The following is a 17,468-nucleotide window of genomic DNA, read 5'->3' as shown; positions in this document are numbered from 1 at the left end:
ATCAAGATGTTCAAGTCATTGTTTATAGCATGGGCTTAACTACTGATCAAGTGGCCAAGGTTCGTGAAGTTCTTTTTATATGGGATCACATTTAAATTTGAATTAAAGTTTAATCAGGATGAGTTCAGTAGCAAAACAAATTCTCAAAATGAACGATCATTTATCGAAAACGATGATTTAAATATAAATGCAATCTGTGTTTGCTGTCTTTTGACGCTGGTTGTCCTCGTACAGTGTGTTTTACCTTGAACCGGGTACCTCCAAGCAAGGTCATCGTAAATTTTTGGCTACCGAACTTGTTCCTGTGATTTTATGTAAAGCGGTTGGATACGAAACAACAACAACTAATCTTAAAAGAACAACAACAAAGAACAAAAAAGAAATCGAAAAGTATTAATGAAGAGTAATAATACGAACGTACACACACCAACAACACACACACAGACAACACTCGCATTTAACATTTCTACCGATAAACGTTGGGACTACCGCCTTGGAACGGTCATTGAAAACAGTTTGAAATACGCCTTTGCATCACTCACGACCCCTAATATCGGCTTGAATTAACTGTAAATAGGAGAAAAAATCATGCATCAATTTATTATCACATTAACAATCCAGTGGAATAAAAAATAAGTAACTTCATTACGGATGAAACGTTAACATAATGTGATATTTACAACAGATTAATCCGATAAAGAGGTATTTGGGATATAAATGTAATAAAAAGAAACAATAAACCATGGAAAATACGGCGAGAAGGCTGACCGATTAGGCTAATAATAGTCACCGCAAGGCTCTTTACTCCAGCTGTCGTGTTTGTGCAAGACAGCGACGCTGTGGAGCCGTATAATACATCATATAAATGTATCAGATGTTCAAAAAGACTTACCATTTTATCGCGGCATTGGTGAAAATATCTATTGTTGATTGCTGATTAACACACACACACACACACACACGCACACACACGCACGCACACACACACACACATTCACTTTTTATTTTGTCACGGTAACATATCGTTACAACAGACATGTAATAACATATACATGTACAGGCAATTGGTAACAAAGATATTGTTGATGCATTGAAAGCATCGATAGGGTACATGCCTAGAAACTTCAGATTATGTTAAGCAATAGTAAAAAAATGCGAAAGTATATTACTTGTATAAATTGCTTATGTATATTTTAGGTAAATAAATACTGCGACATTTGTACAGTGAGACTATTCAATTTCAGTCGTTATCCGCCCCATGTCTCACACCTGAAGAAGTATGCTTGGAAGCCAATCATGATTCAGGTAATCACGTGATTCAGGCTGATACTTTTCAGGGGAGGTTCCAGGAATTGATGTAAGAGGGAGAGTAGTTTAGGGGCGTTATCTTTTGACTTGCGCCCCTTCCTCAGAAACAAAGTGTTGATAGGGGGGTTTGGGTGATCCCCAAATAAATATTTAACGATTTCTAGCCCGTAATGGTGCATTTTGGGCGTATTTCTTTACTCTTTGTCTCCTATATTGAAATGATGGTAAACTTGGGAAATTTTAGGGTGTGGGAGATCGCGCCCCACCCCTCACCCAGGAATCCGTTAGTGTATTTGATTTAAACCAATTTATCTTCGAGTGATATTTCTATGATAATGTATTATTTTACATTTGCCTGTTGCATATTCGCTCTATTATAAATATTCAAATTCGTGTATGGACCTGTTCTATTTAAATAGTCTCTAACTTCAATTGCTATGGTAAACTGTTTATATTAGGCCTAAAATGTGTCTCATGCTCCGACAAGTATGCGGTAAGTCTAGACCAAAGTTCAGACCGTCTGTTGGAAATCAGTACTGTTCCGCAATGTAATGTGTCCCTGAGATCACAGACCGTACCATTAAATAGTAGCTAGTGTGTGTCTTCTGACAAATACAATCCTACGTCGAACGTCACAGGCTCAGTTATGTATGCGGCCAGTCGAACACGAAATCCCGTATTTGCAACTAAGCTAACAGGTATAGATTATACAAATAATATCTGATCTGGCTGTTCAATTACTTATGTTACACTTTTCCTTTCAATAATTCGTTCAAATGTGATGATAAAATATTAAAAGAAACTCTGATATATTTCAGTAATTATTATGTGGAAATAAAGCAGGTCTGGGAACCGAACCTCAAGCAAGCTGCTCGCAAATCTGTGCGATTCCGTACTGCTTCTTATTATAGTTCGTCGCTGAGATCCTAGACCGGACTATCTATAATTAGTGTGTGTCTCTGACTAAAAACAATTTAAGACAAACATTGCACTCTCAGATTTGTATTCGGGGATACCGGAGGTCAAACCTGGAATCCACTGCTTGCAACTAAACTTACATGTCCAGATTGCTCAACTACTCCCTAACCTGTCCTAGTATTTATTTGATGTATGTAAAATTGTTCTAGTTATGAAATACCTTATATGTTATACTATGATAATTATGTTAAAGAAAATAGATGCTAAATGATGCTAGGAATTCTTATGTTGAAATGGTATTTTTGAGACCACTCTAGTACTCATCTCTTCTAGGAGGCTTTGAAAGAGTTTAGTTGGGTTTGGTGGATGGACAGTTCAACAAGAATGAAAACAACTGACCTTGACCCGGCTCTCCAATACAGCATTGAAAACTCCATACTATTCTTCACTAATAGTCAAATTCTCAACGTTGCCAGACATACAGATCTACGGACCATGCTATATTTGAATGAGGATACGTGCAAATATCGTTATTTATGCGAAATCGAGGCGAGTTTCGTTCTCTACCATTTTGATTACGTCACCAAAACGATTGTTGATTCTTGGTGCGCATGCGCACTCACTGAACAGTGCATTGCACCACCAGGTGCTAAACTATCGTGTAATTCCCATGAACACAATGATGGGGTGTGTCATCGATTTGACCAATCGGCTTTAAGTATTATCTTAAGAACATTATTTCATTATTGTAACGAGTATCCACTCGTACGAGGGCCTTTTAGAATACATGATATTCGACGTGGAGAGGGGATAAAATTCTTTCCTGAATAAACATCATATTTTATTTTAAAATGTCTCTAAAATAAACAATAATACACATGTTACTATACATAGTAACATTTTACTATGTAAATTCGTTCCCGCAATAATGATTATCGTCTCTGCCAGTGAGATTATCACGGCACGTCAGGGCGATTATGAAATAATGACAAAGACAAAAAACGTGCACACTGACGTCATTTTCACGAAAATACAGAGGTCGCCGTATACTTGGTAGGCAAACATTTAACAATAAAAGCTTTAAATTAAAGGGTTTAAATGGAACTATCGGTGCAATAACAGTGAAATTAGTTTTACCAATAATGACACCTTCCGTATTTGAGTAACGAGTACTACCCGAAACCGTACCGGATGTTTACATTCGGTAATGGTCATTAGGCAGCGAGACAAGGAAATGTTTTGTTGAAACGTTTTGTTTTACTTTATTCGCTGAGAAATGTTAATTGTTCCAGCGAAATGGCTAGGGTCATTCAAGCCGAGATTCTTTTGAAACTGACCTATGCTTGATCGACCCTAGCTGTGCTCACCTGTTGAAATGAACACCGAAACCAGCCGATGTAAAACAGGAAATTTTTGAAGAATGGAAAAATTGCTGGCTTATTGATAATTCTGAAAACACGTACAAAAAGGTTTGGTCGTTTTGAGTTCCAGTCACTCGTAATTTTTACGCAGCTCAATGTAATTCAAAAACATTTTGTTATATCTCATTTTTTAGAGTTTCAGATTACATGCTAATAATATGACATATCCTTCATTATTCCACAAAGTCCTGTTTTTAGATCCATTTAAAATCATTGACAAATGACAAAACATATGTATTATACAGGATAATACATGGTTGACCGTGGCTTTAGGTTGATAATTGACCCAGTGAAAATAATTGCCCTCGATTATTCCTTCCACTGGGGCAATTATCAACCAAAAGCCATGGTCAACCATGTATAAGGTTATAAAGTTGTTTTTAAAGTGTTTTTGTTTTAAAAAGGTGTACCCAAAATGAATTTCTGCTACAAATAAATGATGTTTGCTGATAAAAATATATTGTAGTTTCACAATGTTACTTGCATCAAGAAGACATAGTTTTGTTAATTTCGGAATTTTAGCTTGAAAACAAATGGGTAAAGAACAATCATAATAGAAACTGAAACAACTATTTTTAACCTTAAAGAGCACATGCTTCGTTCAAGAAAATAATTATCTACTTTAAATATGAATACGACTTTTCATCTGTAGCACGCAAATCGGCTTTCTATATTCTCATAAATTACAAATAATATAGTATCAAAACACCTCATTTTCTAAACAAGATCGAACATATTGGAGGAAAACACAGATACTTGAATGTATGATGCAGATCTCAACAGTATCATCGGGAGCATTTCAGGAGCTCATAACAACAGTAGAATAAGTCGAAAGGACCTGTGTAATGGCGAAAATTTGCCGATAATGTATATATTTTTAATCGGATTCCTGCTACAATTTGGAATAACCGGTAAGATGGATTTTGTCATTTCGACGTAAAAATGATTATTCTTTGCGCAGAACGCAGTGATATGCTTAGGATTGGTATATAAGCTATAAAATTCATGTCTGGACTGGAACCCTTGTGGATTTTAAGCTTTTATAAAATGTTGAAATATCGTCGACAATTCATGATTAATAGTTGTATTGTGCCTTATTCTGATTATCAATGTACCAAATCAAAAGTGAAGCAATAAAACTAATGCAAATGCACTAGAACTAAATTGATCAGTGTTAATAATTTGATTTTAATTATTAAAACAAAAAGTATATGGTTTGTGAACAGATTCAAAATTACAAGCGATAGTTTGTGGCCGCGTAGCTATTTATTAAAAGTAACATTCAAAACGCCTTATCATATGTTTTTAAATTTGTTTTGAACATTTAAGTCAAGCGAGTTCAACATGAAAATGCATTAAAATTTATGATCTATTTCTTTGCATCAACATATATTGTGCGCCTTTAATGATATAAATTACTAATTCTATTAATCAGTTTTATTCGTCAATCCTCTGACCTAACACGCATTCTTCTTCGCAAGAGCAAATCATGTAGATGCCAGCTGGTTTTCATAGCACACTGCTTAACTATTTCAGAGAGGTGTTAAGCTTGTTATTCATAAAGGATACCAATGCCAAGTAAGTATTAAGACTTTTCAAATGCATAAAATGATAAAAATGTTTTTAACAATGTGGTTTTCTTTGCCAACATTTTACTAAACTCATGCATAATATGATAAAACTATTGTCATTAGAAAAATTGTTTAAACTTGTTTAAACACATGCGACAAACGAAGCCGTATAATACATTGGAAACTCGCTATTTTCAACTCTGTTATCTCGATTTTCTGGTCATGTCGAACTTATTTTCGAATGTTTTAGGTTCAGTTATACACTGTTTGTATTTCGGTTATAGTAATGTTCGGTATCTCGAAGTTATTCTCGAGGTCAGAACGACTTCGACATAGGGAGTCTTGCTGTAGTGTTAGGGAGTCTTGCTGTAGTGTTAGGGAGTCTTGCTGTAGTGTATATATTTTCCAAGCAAATTTTGCACGAATAAAACTACTTGTACGAGACTAATCTTTCATACTCATGCGGTATACGAACCCTTATAATATTTGAAATTATTATGTCTGATATTATAGTAAAACAGTTCATATAGTACCACAATACCAAAACTTTATTTTAACATAAGTCTGTGGTCACCAAGTCGGACAAGAGGGTTTCGTCCGGGTACTCCGGTTTCCCCCACAACACAAGACCAGACTCACGCGCAACACCGTGCCAACGAGAGTGATAAATATAAGTTGCAATAGCTTGATTTACAATCGTTGTAAAATTAAATAAGTTAAAACTAAACTAACATAATTAGGGTAATTGCGGCCACCTTGGATTTTGGCGGCCATATTGGATAAATCCTGAGTGGGTACTGAGCTTTTTAAAATGCAGAGGAACGTGTCAAAGTGGGTTTACAAAGATTTATTTTCGCACAGCGTTTTGTTTTATTTTATTTTATTTTTTATCTTTTTGGAATTGACAATCTACGACAAATCTTTTATTTTGTCTTAAAACATACAAATATACAACAAGCTTTAAAGTGACACTACTATTCAAAATTAATACATACACATATAAACAAACCTTATTTTGAGTGATAAACCTGTAACTATAACTAACTAAGTAATAGATTTATGGGAACTTCTAATTACTGATAGAAAGATTGTAACCGGGTATTTACTAGCTGAAAACGCACATGTAGTAAATGACCGGTGAATGCTAAAACATTTACAGTAATCAAATATCTTCTTATAAGGTACAAATACCGTGTTTGTTGCACCTTTCTTTTAAATTTAATACGGTATCCTTCATAAGAACCAAAGTTTTCGATAATTATTAATTATTTTCAGGAAAATTAAAACATTTTTATTGATATTGGTATATCTCAAGCGTTTTAAAGAGTTTTAATGTTCCGAAATGTTGTTCTTAGTGCATTGACTCCATGCAACATAACAGTTTTGTCCAATTTTGATCAAGGGGATCTCAAGGACCTTTTGATTTGACTTGCTCCATGTTTTTCTTTGCTTTTACATTAATTTATCTAAATTATTTGATCCAATATGATCCAATGCGGACATACATTGTAGTTTGGATGAATTAACATTTTATTGACCAACCAGCCAACCACAGCGTCAAAACATCGTGACATGTGTAATTGTTTTAATCTTAATAATGTTGATACATAGTTTCATCGTCAGCAAAAATGTTAAATGGTGAATGATGAATGCAGATTTCCATGTTATTAGTGTACATAGTGTACAGATGTCACCACTAAATATATTTTTTTAATTCTATAGCGAAATGATAGATTTGCACGCGAAATAACACTGATAATTAGTGTTACAAGACCTCTTACACATTTTATAGGATAAATTCTTCCTCTTGTGTCCTTAGCAATGAATAACATCAGAAAAAAGGTTTTACGTAACCACGACGTATTCGATCAAGTTGTAAATGTGAAAAAGAAAAAAAAATAGAATAAGCTAATTACAAACCACAACGTTTTAAGACCGACAAATATGGAAAGTATATAATGATTAAGCTTTGATTCATTGTCGTGTGTTTATACTAAAAAGACAACAACAGGTAAGACCGACTGTCACTTTGTTTGTTTTGCTTACTCAGGAACAATAGAGAGCTTTGATTCGACAAGTAAATGCAATAATTTCCCCAGAATAAGTGTCTTTTGACCAAGAAACAATCAATTTTAGAAGAGGAGTTTTGACTGGCAGTTTATCGCCATAAGTCGAAGAAAATGTCAAGACAGAGATTTTAACTAAGTGTAGACCAAAACGATTAAAACTATGGCCTAAGGTCCCCAAACTTCGTAAGCAGGTTGGTCATAACCAGTATATGAATCATATTTCTATAGTGGTCAGTGGGTCAAAGGTCAAGGTCGTTGTGACCGTAACTGAACATTTGCAGTTTCGTATCAATAATTGAAACACTTTCAATTTCCCTTAAACATGACCAGCACCCTAGCTTTTTGTCGTCAGTTGGTCAAGAGTCAAGGTCGTGCTGACCTTGAGCTGAAAGTCCGAATTCGTTCAATAACAAAAGAACGTTTGAATCCAGGTACCTCAAACTTGGTATGCTGTTGAACTGCATCTGTTTCCGTTTAGTGATGTTTCAAAACCATTCGCGGTGTCGTTGGTGTTTTGCATCAAAATTAGTTTTGTCAATCTGTTAGTGAGATGCTCGTGTAGTTTGTATTGCATAATCCATAAATAGTTTTACATAAATCGTCAATAAATTTCATTTCGGAATAATTCATCAAACTCATAAACGCGTGTTCACTAGCTCCACCTATGTCACCGACATTTTGTCGTTAACAAACATATGGTGTCGCAATTTGCGATTCATTCCAAACTGTCTGGTGTTATTTCAGGAATCAGAGCCAGAAAGATTGCAACCACGGTTGTCGTTCTTGTCATGTGTTTCCTCATGATTTCCAATATAAAGGGTGAGATATTTAAAGTCATTCGGAGCTCCTCGGTCATTTTATCGAAAACAACCTCGGATGTATGCCGGTACATCAGTATAAATAGCCCGTAAACTTTGAAATATAGTATAAATTAAATGTAGTGTTTTAGCTTGTAATTGTTGATCAAAAGTTCAATTGATTGCCAGTGAAGTGTATTATTTACATAATAAAGATTTCCAAGAGTTTGGTCATTAAGTTTAACTGCTAAATTGAAATTACTACGCGATATACTTGCAGCGTAGTTAAAGTGTACCGATTTCTGACATTGTAAACCGTCCATATGCATCCGAGTGTGTTTTTTTTTGGAAAAAAATGGCCGAGGAGTTCCGAATGATTTAAAGTGAACAAAAGTTTAACAATTATAACAACTTGTTCATCAGTGGGACAATGATTTAACTCAATTCATTTCAATTCAATATCATTTTTCTCCTTATATATGCATTTTTTAATACAAGTATGATATGGGATTCTATATTCTAGTGCAGCATTACAAATATGTACAGTATGTCTCACCATAGGGTGATTAGATTAGCTTATATAAGCTTCATTGACAAGCAAACAAAACAACATGATGTGTCTCACACCTGTTGCATTGAACATAAGCATATTGAACGTATGATATCATAAAGAATATCATCTTCATATCATCTTCAAGTAATGGTGTATTGGAGCGCCAACGAGCCTTAACGTAATCATAGTGCGGTGCACGTTCAAGTTCTTCTGTGTCTTTTGTTACAATTGTAAAGTTCTTTTGTGTCTTTTGTTACAATTGTAAATGCGTCAGAAGCCACATATGTCGCTTGAAAAATTGAATCGACTTTGCTTAGCATTTATTTAGGTTTAAGAACTTAAAATTGAATGCTTTATATTATTTTATGCTTGTTCCCATATTGTTAATCAAATTTATTGATATAAAAATCACCTCTTACCGGCTTCTTTGCGCTGTTTCAATTAAGCTATTGTTATACACACTTTATAATAGGTTCATTGACTTTCGTCTATTAGTAACTAAGTAATTTCTACTTAAACATTACACAGTTAAAGGGCTATTATTATTGTGTAACTGACTCGATGCACGTGGATTTCTCCACACTTTCCCCTTTTATTGTATTGTATTGTATATACTATGAACATTGTATTATGTTTTCGCAATAAACTTATTGTATCATATATGAATATATACACACATTATTTGCTGTCCAGTAGTTACATAGCAACGGTTCTGGACAAACGTATGAAAGCGTTTGTCACTATTTAAAGGGAAATAACTCTTTTTAACATTGCAGATGCTATTTCTGTACAGTCAAACATGGATCACGGAGAAAGTAGTTCCAATTATCAAATTTATGAACTTCAACCACAGCAAGGGGAACAAAAGAAGCAGAAACATCAACAACAACAAAAACAACAACACCAAAAGCAGCAAGGATTGAATGTCAATACCTTACTAGCTGATGATTCGGAATCGGCAAAGGACGACATATTAAAAACATGTATGTAGGATATCAAAATATATATTGCATATTAATTTATTTTTCTAAAATTTTATTTTTTTATTTATCTAGAATAATCAATCGAGCAAATCTCGTTTAATAGGACCAAGCTCTTCGCCAATTCATCGAGTAACTCTTTGATAAAGGACCAAGTATATCTCATGTTCGGCATGTATTGTGTGTGTTCCTTCCTTTAAATCAAAGTGTTTTAGTCATTTTGAAGAGAGAGAGAATTACTCTTTGTACTACCAAATTAAGTTGAGGTAAGAAGTTTGTAAGCATGAAATAAGACAGTCGACTGTTTTGGCTTAATATAATTTGGGCCAAAATCTCTTCTGTATCATGAAATTTCAATCTATTCTGTTGTGCCAGAAATCTTATGAACATGTGAGAAGGAAAAGGAGATATAATTTAGTCAATACCAAACAACAAGCTGTGCATATAAATTATGTACTCACAAGAATATCATATAAATATCAAATTTCAGGTAAAATTACGCATAATTGTTCCGAATGGTTTGCAAACTCACTGGAAGACAACTTACGAACAATATCCATGTACCCGCGGAGTAATCTATCGGATTTTTCTGAACTTGAAGCCCCGCAGAAAAATGATACGTCATTTCCTGTCATAGTTACGTCAGCCAGCAGAGGTTTCTTCGGGAGCATGCAAGGACTGCTGAGAAGCGTGTACGACTTTGTTGTTCCAAAGTATCAAGATGTTCAAGTGGTTGTTTATGACATGGGATTAACTACTGATCAAGTGGCACAGGTTAGTTTGTGTTTTTTTTTATATGAAATCACATTTATAATTGAATTAAAGTTTATTCAGGATGAGTTCAGTAGCAAAACAAAATCCTCAAAATGAACGAGCATTTATCGATAACGATGATTTAGATATGAATGCAATCTGTGGTTTCTGTCTTTTGACTCTGGTTGTCCTCGTTTATTTTATGTTTGACCTAGAGCCCAGTACCTCCAAGCAAGGTCATCGTAAATTGTTGGCTACCGATCTTGTCCCTGTGATTTTATGTAAAGCGGTTGGATAAGAAACAACAACAACTAATCTTAAAAGAACAACAACAAAGAACAAAAAAGAAATCGAAAAGTATTAATGAAGAGTAATACTACGAACGTTCACCAATTACACATGTTCAAACAACACGAATTTGAAATACGCCTTTGAATCGCTCTTGACCCTCTAGTATCGACTGGAATTGAATGGAAATAGGAGAATAAAAATTCCATGCATCAATTTATTATCACATTAACAATCCAGAGAAATAAAAACTTCATTACAGACAAAACGTTAATATCACGCGATATTTACAACAATATTTCTCGGAATAATCTAATAAAGAGCTATTTGTGGCATTAACTTAATTACAAAATAATAAATACCACGAGAAGGCTGCACGATATAACATCTTACTAGGGCCATAAGGCTTTTAACTCCAGCTGCCTACAATTTGAAATACGCCTTTGCATCACTCACGACCCCTAGTATCGGCTTGAATTACTTGGAAATAGGAGAATAAAAACTCCATGCACCAATTTATTATCACATTAACAATCCAGTGGAATAAAAAAATAAGTAACTTCATTACGGATGAAACGTTAATATAATGTGATATTTACAACAGATTAATCCGATAAAGAGGTATTTGGGATATATATGTAATAAAAAGAAACAATAAACCATGGACAATACGGCGAGAAGGCTGATCGATTAGGCTAATAATAGTCACCGCAAGGCTCTTTACTCCAGCTGTCGTGTTTGTGACAGCGAAGCTGTGAAATCATATACTACAACATATACATGCAACAGATGTTCAAAAAGACTTACCATTTTATCGCGGCATTGGTGAGAATATCTATTGTTGATTGCTGATTAACACACACACTTTTTATTTTGTCACGGTAACATATCGTTACAACAGACATGTAATAACATATACATGTACAGGCAATTGGTAACAAAGATATTGTTGATGCATTGAAAGCATCGATAGGGTACATGGCTATAAACTTCAGATTATGTTAAGCGATAGTAAAAAAATGCGAAAGTATATTGCTTGTATAAATTGCTTATGTATATTTTAGGTAAATAAATACTGCGACATTTGTACAGTACGACTATTCAACTTCAGTCGTTATCCGCCCCATGTCTCACACCTGAAGAAGTATGCTTGGAAGCCAATCATGATTCAGGTAATCACGTGATTCAGGCTGATACTTTTCAGGGGCGGATTCAGGATTTGATGTAAGAGGGAGAGTAATTTAGGGGCGTAATCTTTTGACTTGCGCCCCTTCCTCAGAATCAAAATTAATTTGGTTTAAGGTGTTGGTAGGGGTGGGGGGGGGGTGATCCCCAAAGAATATTTTAACGATTTCTAGTCAAAAATGGTGCATTTTGGGCCAATTTCTTTACTCCTTTTCTCATATATTGAAATGAAAAGTAATCTTTGGCTATTTTAGGGGGTTGGGGTCGCGCCACCACCCCCATCCCCGAATCCACTAGTGCATTTGATTTAAAGCAATTTAACTTCGAGTGAAATTTCTTCACTGAACGTTCCAATGCTGCTTGCCCTAACTTCTAACGGTAAAAGTGGTTAGTTCTATTATAAATCGCGTTCAAAATATACTCATGTTCGTGTATAGACCTGTTCTATTTAAATAGGTTCTACCTTCAATTGTAATGGTGGACTGTATCTAAAAGACCTGAAATGTCTTTTATGCTCGGACAAGTACGCGGTCAGTCTAGAACGAACTTTAGACCGCCTGCTCTCAATCAATACTGTTCCGCAATGTAATGTGTCAATGAGGTCACAGACCGGACCATTAAATAGAAACAAGTGTGTGTCTCCTAAAATATATAATGCTACGTCGAAAATCACAGCCTCAGTCATGTATGCGGCCAGTCGAATCCCGTGCTTGCAACTAAGCTAACAGGTCTAGATTATACAAATAATATCTGATTTGTCTGAGGCTGTTCAATTACTTATGTAACACTTTTCTTTTCAATTATTCTCTCAAATGTAATGATTATATATTAAAGGAAACTCTGACATATTTAAGTAACTATTATGTGGTAATATAGCAGGTCTAGGAACCGAACCTCGGACCAGCTGCTAGCAAATCTGTGCGATTCCGTACTACTCCTTACTACAGTTTGTCGATGAGATCCTAGACCGGACCATGTATTACTAGTGTGTTTATCTGACTAAAAACAATATAAGTCAAACATAGCACGCTCAGATTTATATTCGGGGATACCGGAGGTCAGACCTGGAATCCACTGCTTGCAACTAAGCTTACATGTCCAGATTGCTCAACTACTTCCTAACCTGTGCTAGTATTTATATTGATGTATGCAAATTGTTCTAGTTGTGAAATACCTTTTATGTTATACTATAAAAATAATGTTAAAGGAAATGGATGCTAATAGATGCTAGGAATTGTTATGTTGGAATTGTATTTTTGAGACAACTCTAGTACTCATCTCTTCTAGGAGGCATTGAAAGAGTTTAGTTGGGTTTGGTGGATGGACAGCTCAGCAAGAATTAAAACAACTGACATTGACCCGGCTCTTCAATACAGCATTGACAACTCCATACTATTCTTCACTTATGGTCAAATCCTCAACGTTGCTAGGCATACAGATGTACGGACCATGCTTTATTTGAATGAGGATACGTGCAAATATCGTTATTTCGGCGAAATCGAGGCGGGTTTCGTTCTCTTCCATTTTGATGGCGTCACCAAAACGATTGTTGACTCTTGGTGCGCATGCGCACTCACTGAACAGTGCATTTCACCACCAGGTGCTAAACTATCGTGTAATTCCCATGAACACAAGGACGGGGAGTGTCATCGATTTGACCAATCGGTTTTAAGCATTATCTTAAGAAGGTTATTTCATCATTGTAATGATTATCCACTCGTACGAGAGCCTTTAAGAATACATGACATTCGACGTGGAAAGAGTATAAGGTTTTTTCCTGACTAAACATCATACATTTTTTTGGCGTTCTTTTGTACTAAAAACGAGTATCAAAACACCATATAAACGAAATAATTGGAGGGAAAGACATTGATTGGAATTCAATATACTATAATATGAAGTATCCGGGAGATAGTTTAAAACAAGAGGCATAAGGCGTATTTTGAAATAATTGGCATAACAATATATTAGAAATAAGGGGCATTAGGAATACATTTGAAATAAGGGGCATTAAAAATACATTTGAAATACAGGGCATTACAAATACATTTAAAATAAGGGGCATTAGGGATACATTATAAATATGGGGCCTTAGAAATACATTTGAAATAATGGGAATTAGGAATACCTTTAAAATTATGGGCATTAGGAATATATATTTAAAATATTGGGCTTTATTAATGTATTTGAAATAAGGGCGAACAAAATATAATAATAATGAATGCAATGAATAAAGAGAAATCCGCATTGATTTCCATGCTCGTTTATTTTAGAAATGTTCTAGAAATTTTATTATCCATTAATATTCTTCGGTCTAACTTCTGGTTCTTATTTGCTGAAACTTTAACGATATATGTTGTAGAAATACGGGTTCATTAACCCTTTATTGAAGTGGAGCGGGGGTGGGCTGTGCCCCCTCCTAACCCCCTTGTATTGTATTTTGAGAATTTTCAGTTAATTGTTGTGTGAACTTTCTGGGCAGTTGGTATTTTAAAGTCAGACAGTAACTTGTAATAAATAAATGATTTTTAAAACGTATCTATGTTCGAGCATTTGTTGTCGTCTGTAATGTTTTGTAAGGAAATAATTATTCCCAGTATTCAGCATTCGGCTTCAGGAAAACAGGATTACCATTTTTCTAATAAACGGTAAGATATGTTCGGTTCTAAAAATATACTAAGTTATTTAGGTTTGTTAAGGGAAAGTAACTACAGTTTACTTTGAAAGTAGTTCTTAACGTTGATGGGTACACTCCTTTGTTTGCATTAAAACTATTTTCATTGTTGATGTTTCACTGATAAATCTCCAGATTTCACCAAAAAGCATGAAAGAAAATTGGTAATTTCTTGTACATGTTGGAATTCAAAAGCTCTAAAAAAGTACACAGAGGGATTAATTAAATAATTCATTTATTATTATTATTCAATATGATTCCTCCTAATAGGGTCTAAACGTTGACAAATATGTATGCCTAAATAGGAGTCAGCGGATTGCGGTACCGGAGACCGGCGAATGGAGTCAGACTTTAAAATGTTTGCGGAAAAGTTGCGTCCCTTAGTTATAAACTGTACATTTTTTACTTACGGAGGATTGTAAATATTCAATAATTTCGGTTGTATTAATCCATACGTACGCAAATCACATTGGTGAGTTACAATATATTCTTGTACAATATATCAGATCAACAAACCATATTTCAGAAAATTCTTCCTCTTCTGAACTTAAAGTTTGTCTTTTGAAGTGAGTTTAAGGGACTCGCATGTTTTGGACCATAAATAAGCTTTCCCGGTAATGTATCTGTTAGTCCAAATACTTGTACGTTGACGGATTTTTTTTTATATTTTTAGATATGGCAAATCCTTCACGTACAAATTGTTTTGTTATTCCGATCGGGATTCCGGGTTAAAGCATATCGCGTCCATAAAATATCATAAAACAAGAAGTATTACTAGATAATGTTATTTTATATTAGTTCCATACACAAAAATAAATATCCGACGAATAATTATGGGTTTGATGGGGTTTTCTTCATTGCATTCTGTTAAAACATAACGATATATACATGAAGGGCACCTGCAAGGTTTCAGTTCACAGTTTTACAACATTCTGAAACCTTATCCTCCGCATGTCTTGTGATGTTTTAGTGATGTTAACTTATTTATTTGTATGTATACCCAAATGACTATGGGTCGTATCAAAAGTAAGGATAGTACTGCTCTTAACTACCCCGTTTGGGCGCCTTTAAATGACTACTAAACCTATTCTTTAATTGAGATGTACATGTTGTATTTTCTTTGCATAGAAACCAGTGCTTCACAAGGTATTAAGCCACAGGATGAGTCAACATGCAACACTCATTATCTTAAAAAACCCTCTTTCAGCACAAGAGACATACTGCATCAAAAATAATCTTACAAAAAACTAGAATTTGCTTCTTATTAAATTCAAGTTTTAGAAAATTTTAATCATTGCATTTAGTTAAATCAATCACAAATATTTTATGAGTATTAAAGTCATTATATATTCATTTATAGTGGATGTCAATATGTGTCCCCTATGCATTGAAAAAATAGCTCAATTTTGAAATAATTTTTTTGGCAATTTTAAATTGCAATACCTCCTGAAAATTTGGTCATTAAATAAGCATAAGGCGTGGGAATGTATATTTTATCCTTATTTCATTTTTGTTTATAATACAGCACAAACTTTGTGAGTTGACAAGTTATTTTTTTTGGTGTCAACTTTTGACAAAAAGTGTTGTTGTTTTTATTTTCCTTGAACAACTCATTAATTATGCACATGGCTTATAGTTCAGAAAAATGCATATGGTTTAGTCTAGGTTCTTGTCATATTGAAACAATTTTATGAGTCACCACTTTTATTGGAAATGTTCGCAATATTTGGATTTAAGGTCGAACTATTTTCTGATTTGTATTTCCTGATACTTCCCTTAACTAAATTCTGTGTAATTTGATTTATATATTTAAATGTAAAAATAGGTGACAATCACGATGACAAGGTTTGAATTTTCAACCCCTATGTCATAATGATGCCTCGTTATTGACGGATAATGAAACAATGTTATATTCTGATGGATTAAACGAAGCTGTAAGATTTGATATAACTTAAAGCAGCTTTTAAGAATTACTCAACTATGACAAATCGCAAAAGTAAGTTATGTAGGAATGGATAGAATAATTCAGATTAAAATACTGTTAACATAATTCAAGGAAATGTTTAGTTACATAAAATGGAGTTTACTAAATATGGTTCTAGGACTTTTAGCATAAGTATAAATGAACATATTAAAGGCACATGTTAATAAGCTATTAATGGTACTTATTAATACTAAACTGCATATTAATAGCATTCATGAAGTAAGTAAGCACCATAAATGACTTGTGGACATTGATTTTTGCATATGTATACAAGTACATAATGGGTCTTCAAGAAATAGGGTAATTGTATTCCAAAGGTGCATTATCTAAAAAAACAATTCATTGATGAATTAAATTAGGAAAAACAGTCTATGATTAAACATGTAAGATTATACGACTACATCATTCATGGTTCATGCAGTAACAAAAGTCAAATTGTAGATAATAAAAATACATATTAGATTATAAAACAAATGAATAACAGTGCTCCAGCCAGGATTTGAAAGGGACAGGTGCTAGGTCAGAAAGGGCACTTTTGATGTGCATTGAATGCGCCTTAATTTGGCACTTTAAAGAGCCAATGTTCAAATTGTATTGTGTACGAGTTTTAACTACTTTCAATACTAATAGTTTGTTATGAATACCTTACCTGTTATCTTTACTAGTGTCAACATTATGTCTAACTATTATTTTTATACTTATTTCTGTTAATTGAAAATGACAAAGCAGGGTGTAGTAAAAAAGCAACAGGGTGCTGGAAAAGGGCAGAAGGGTGCCCCACCCTGCTATTTAGGCCTAGCCGGAGCACTGGAATAAGGTACATCAATATGTTTGTTTAACAACAATATATAAATATTCATATTATATACGAACATTACATGCACAGTTGGTATACACAAACTGCTTAATATACTTATATTATCTAGGATGTAAGAGTGCAATGGCATAGTGTTACATAGAATATAAT

The 17,468-nt window shown here is 34.1% G+C and overlaps 1 protein-coding gene across 2 annotated transcripts; it reads left to right on the top strand.

Moving 5' to 3' along the window:
- Nucleotides 1-4,395: 4,395 nt before the first annotated feature.
- On the top strand, nucleotides 4,396-14,337 carry LOC128221016 (uncharacterized). 2 transcript variants are annotated; one of them, XM_052929411.1, is made up of 7 exons: nucleotides 4,396-4,558; nucleotides 5,184-5,225; nucleotides 8,032-8,106; nucleotides 9,414-9,620; nucleotides 10,108-10,391; nucleotides 11,723-11,830; nucleotides 13,131-14,337. In XM_052929411.1, the coding sequence occupies exons 2-7, from the start codon at nucleotides 5,219-5,221 to the stop codon at nucleotides 13,626-13,628; spliced, it is 1,179 nt and encodes a 392-aa protein (XP_052785371.1). In that variant the 5' UTR covers nucleotides 4,396-4,558; nucleotides 5,184-5,218; the 3' UTR covers nucleotides 13,629-14,337. The 2 variants fall into 2 exon arrangements, with proteins under 2 accessions (XP_052785371.1, XP_052785372.1); XM_052929412.1 differs by lacking the exon at nucleotides 11,723-11,830.
- The last annotated feature ends 3,131 nt before the right edge of the window (nucleotides 14,338-17,468 follow it).

Source organism: Mya arenaria, chromosome 16, assembly GCF_026914265.1.
Source record: "Mya arenaria isolate MELC-2E11 chromosome 16, ASM2691426v1".
NCBI lineage: Eukaryota > Metazoa > Mollusca > Bivalvia > Myida > Myidae > Mya > Mya arenaria.
Note: the sequence above shows the minus strand (reverse complement) of the source record. Positions and strands in the feature narration are given on the sequence as shown.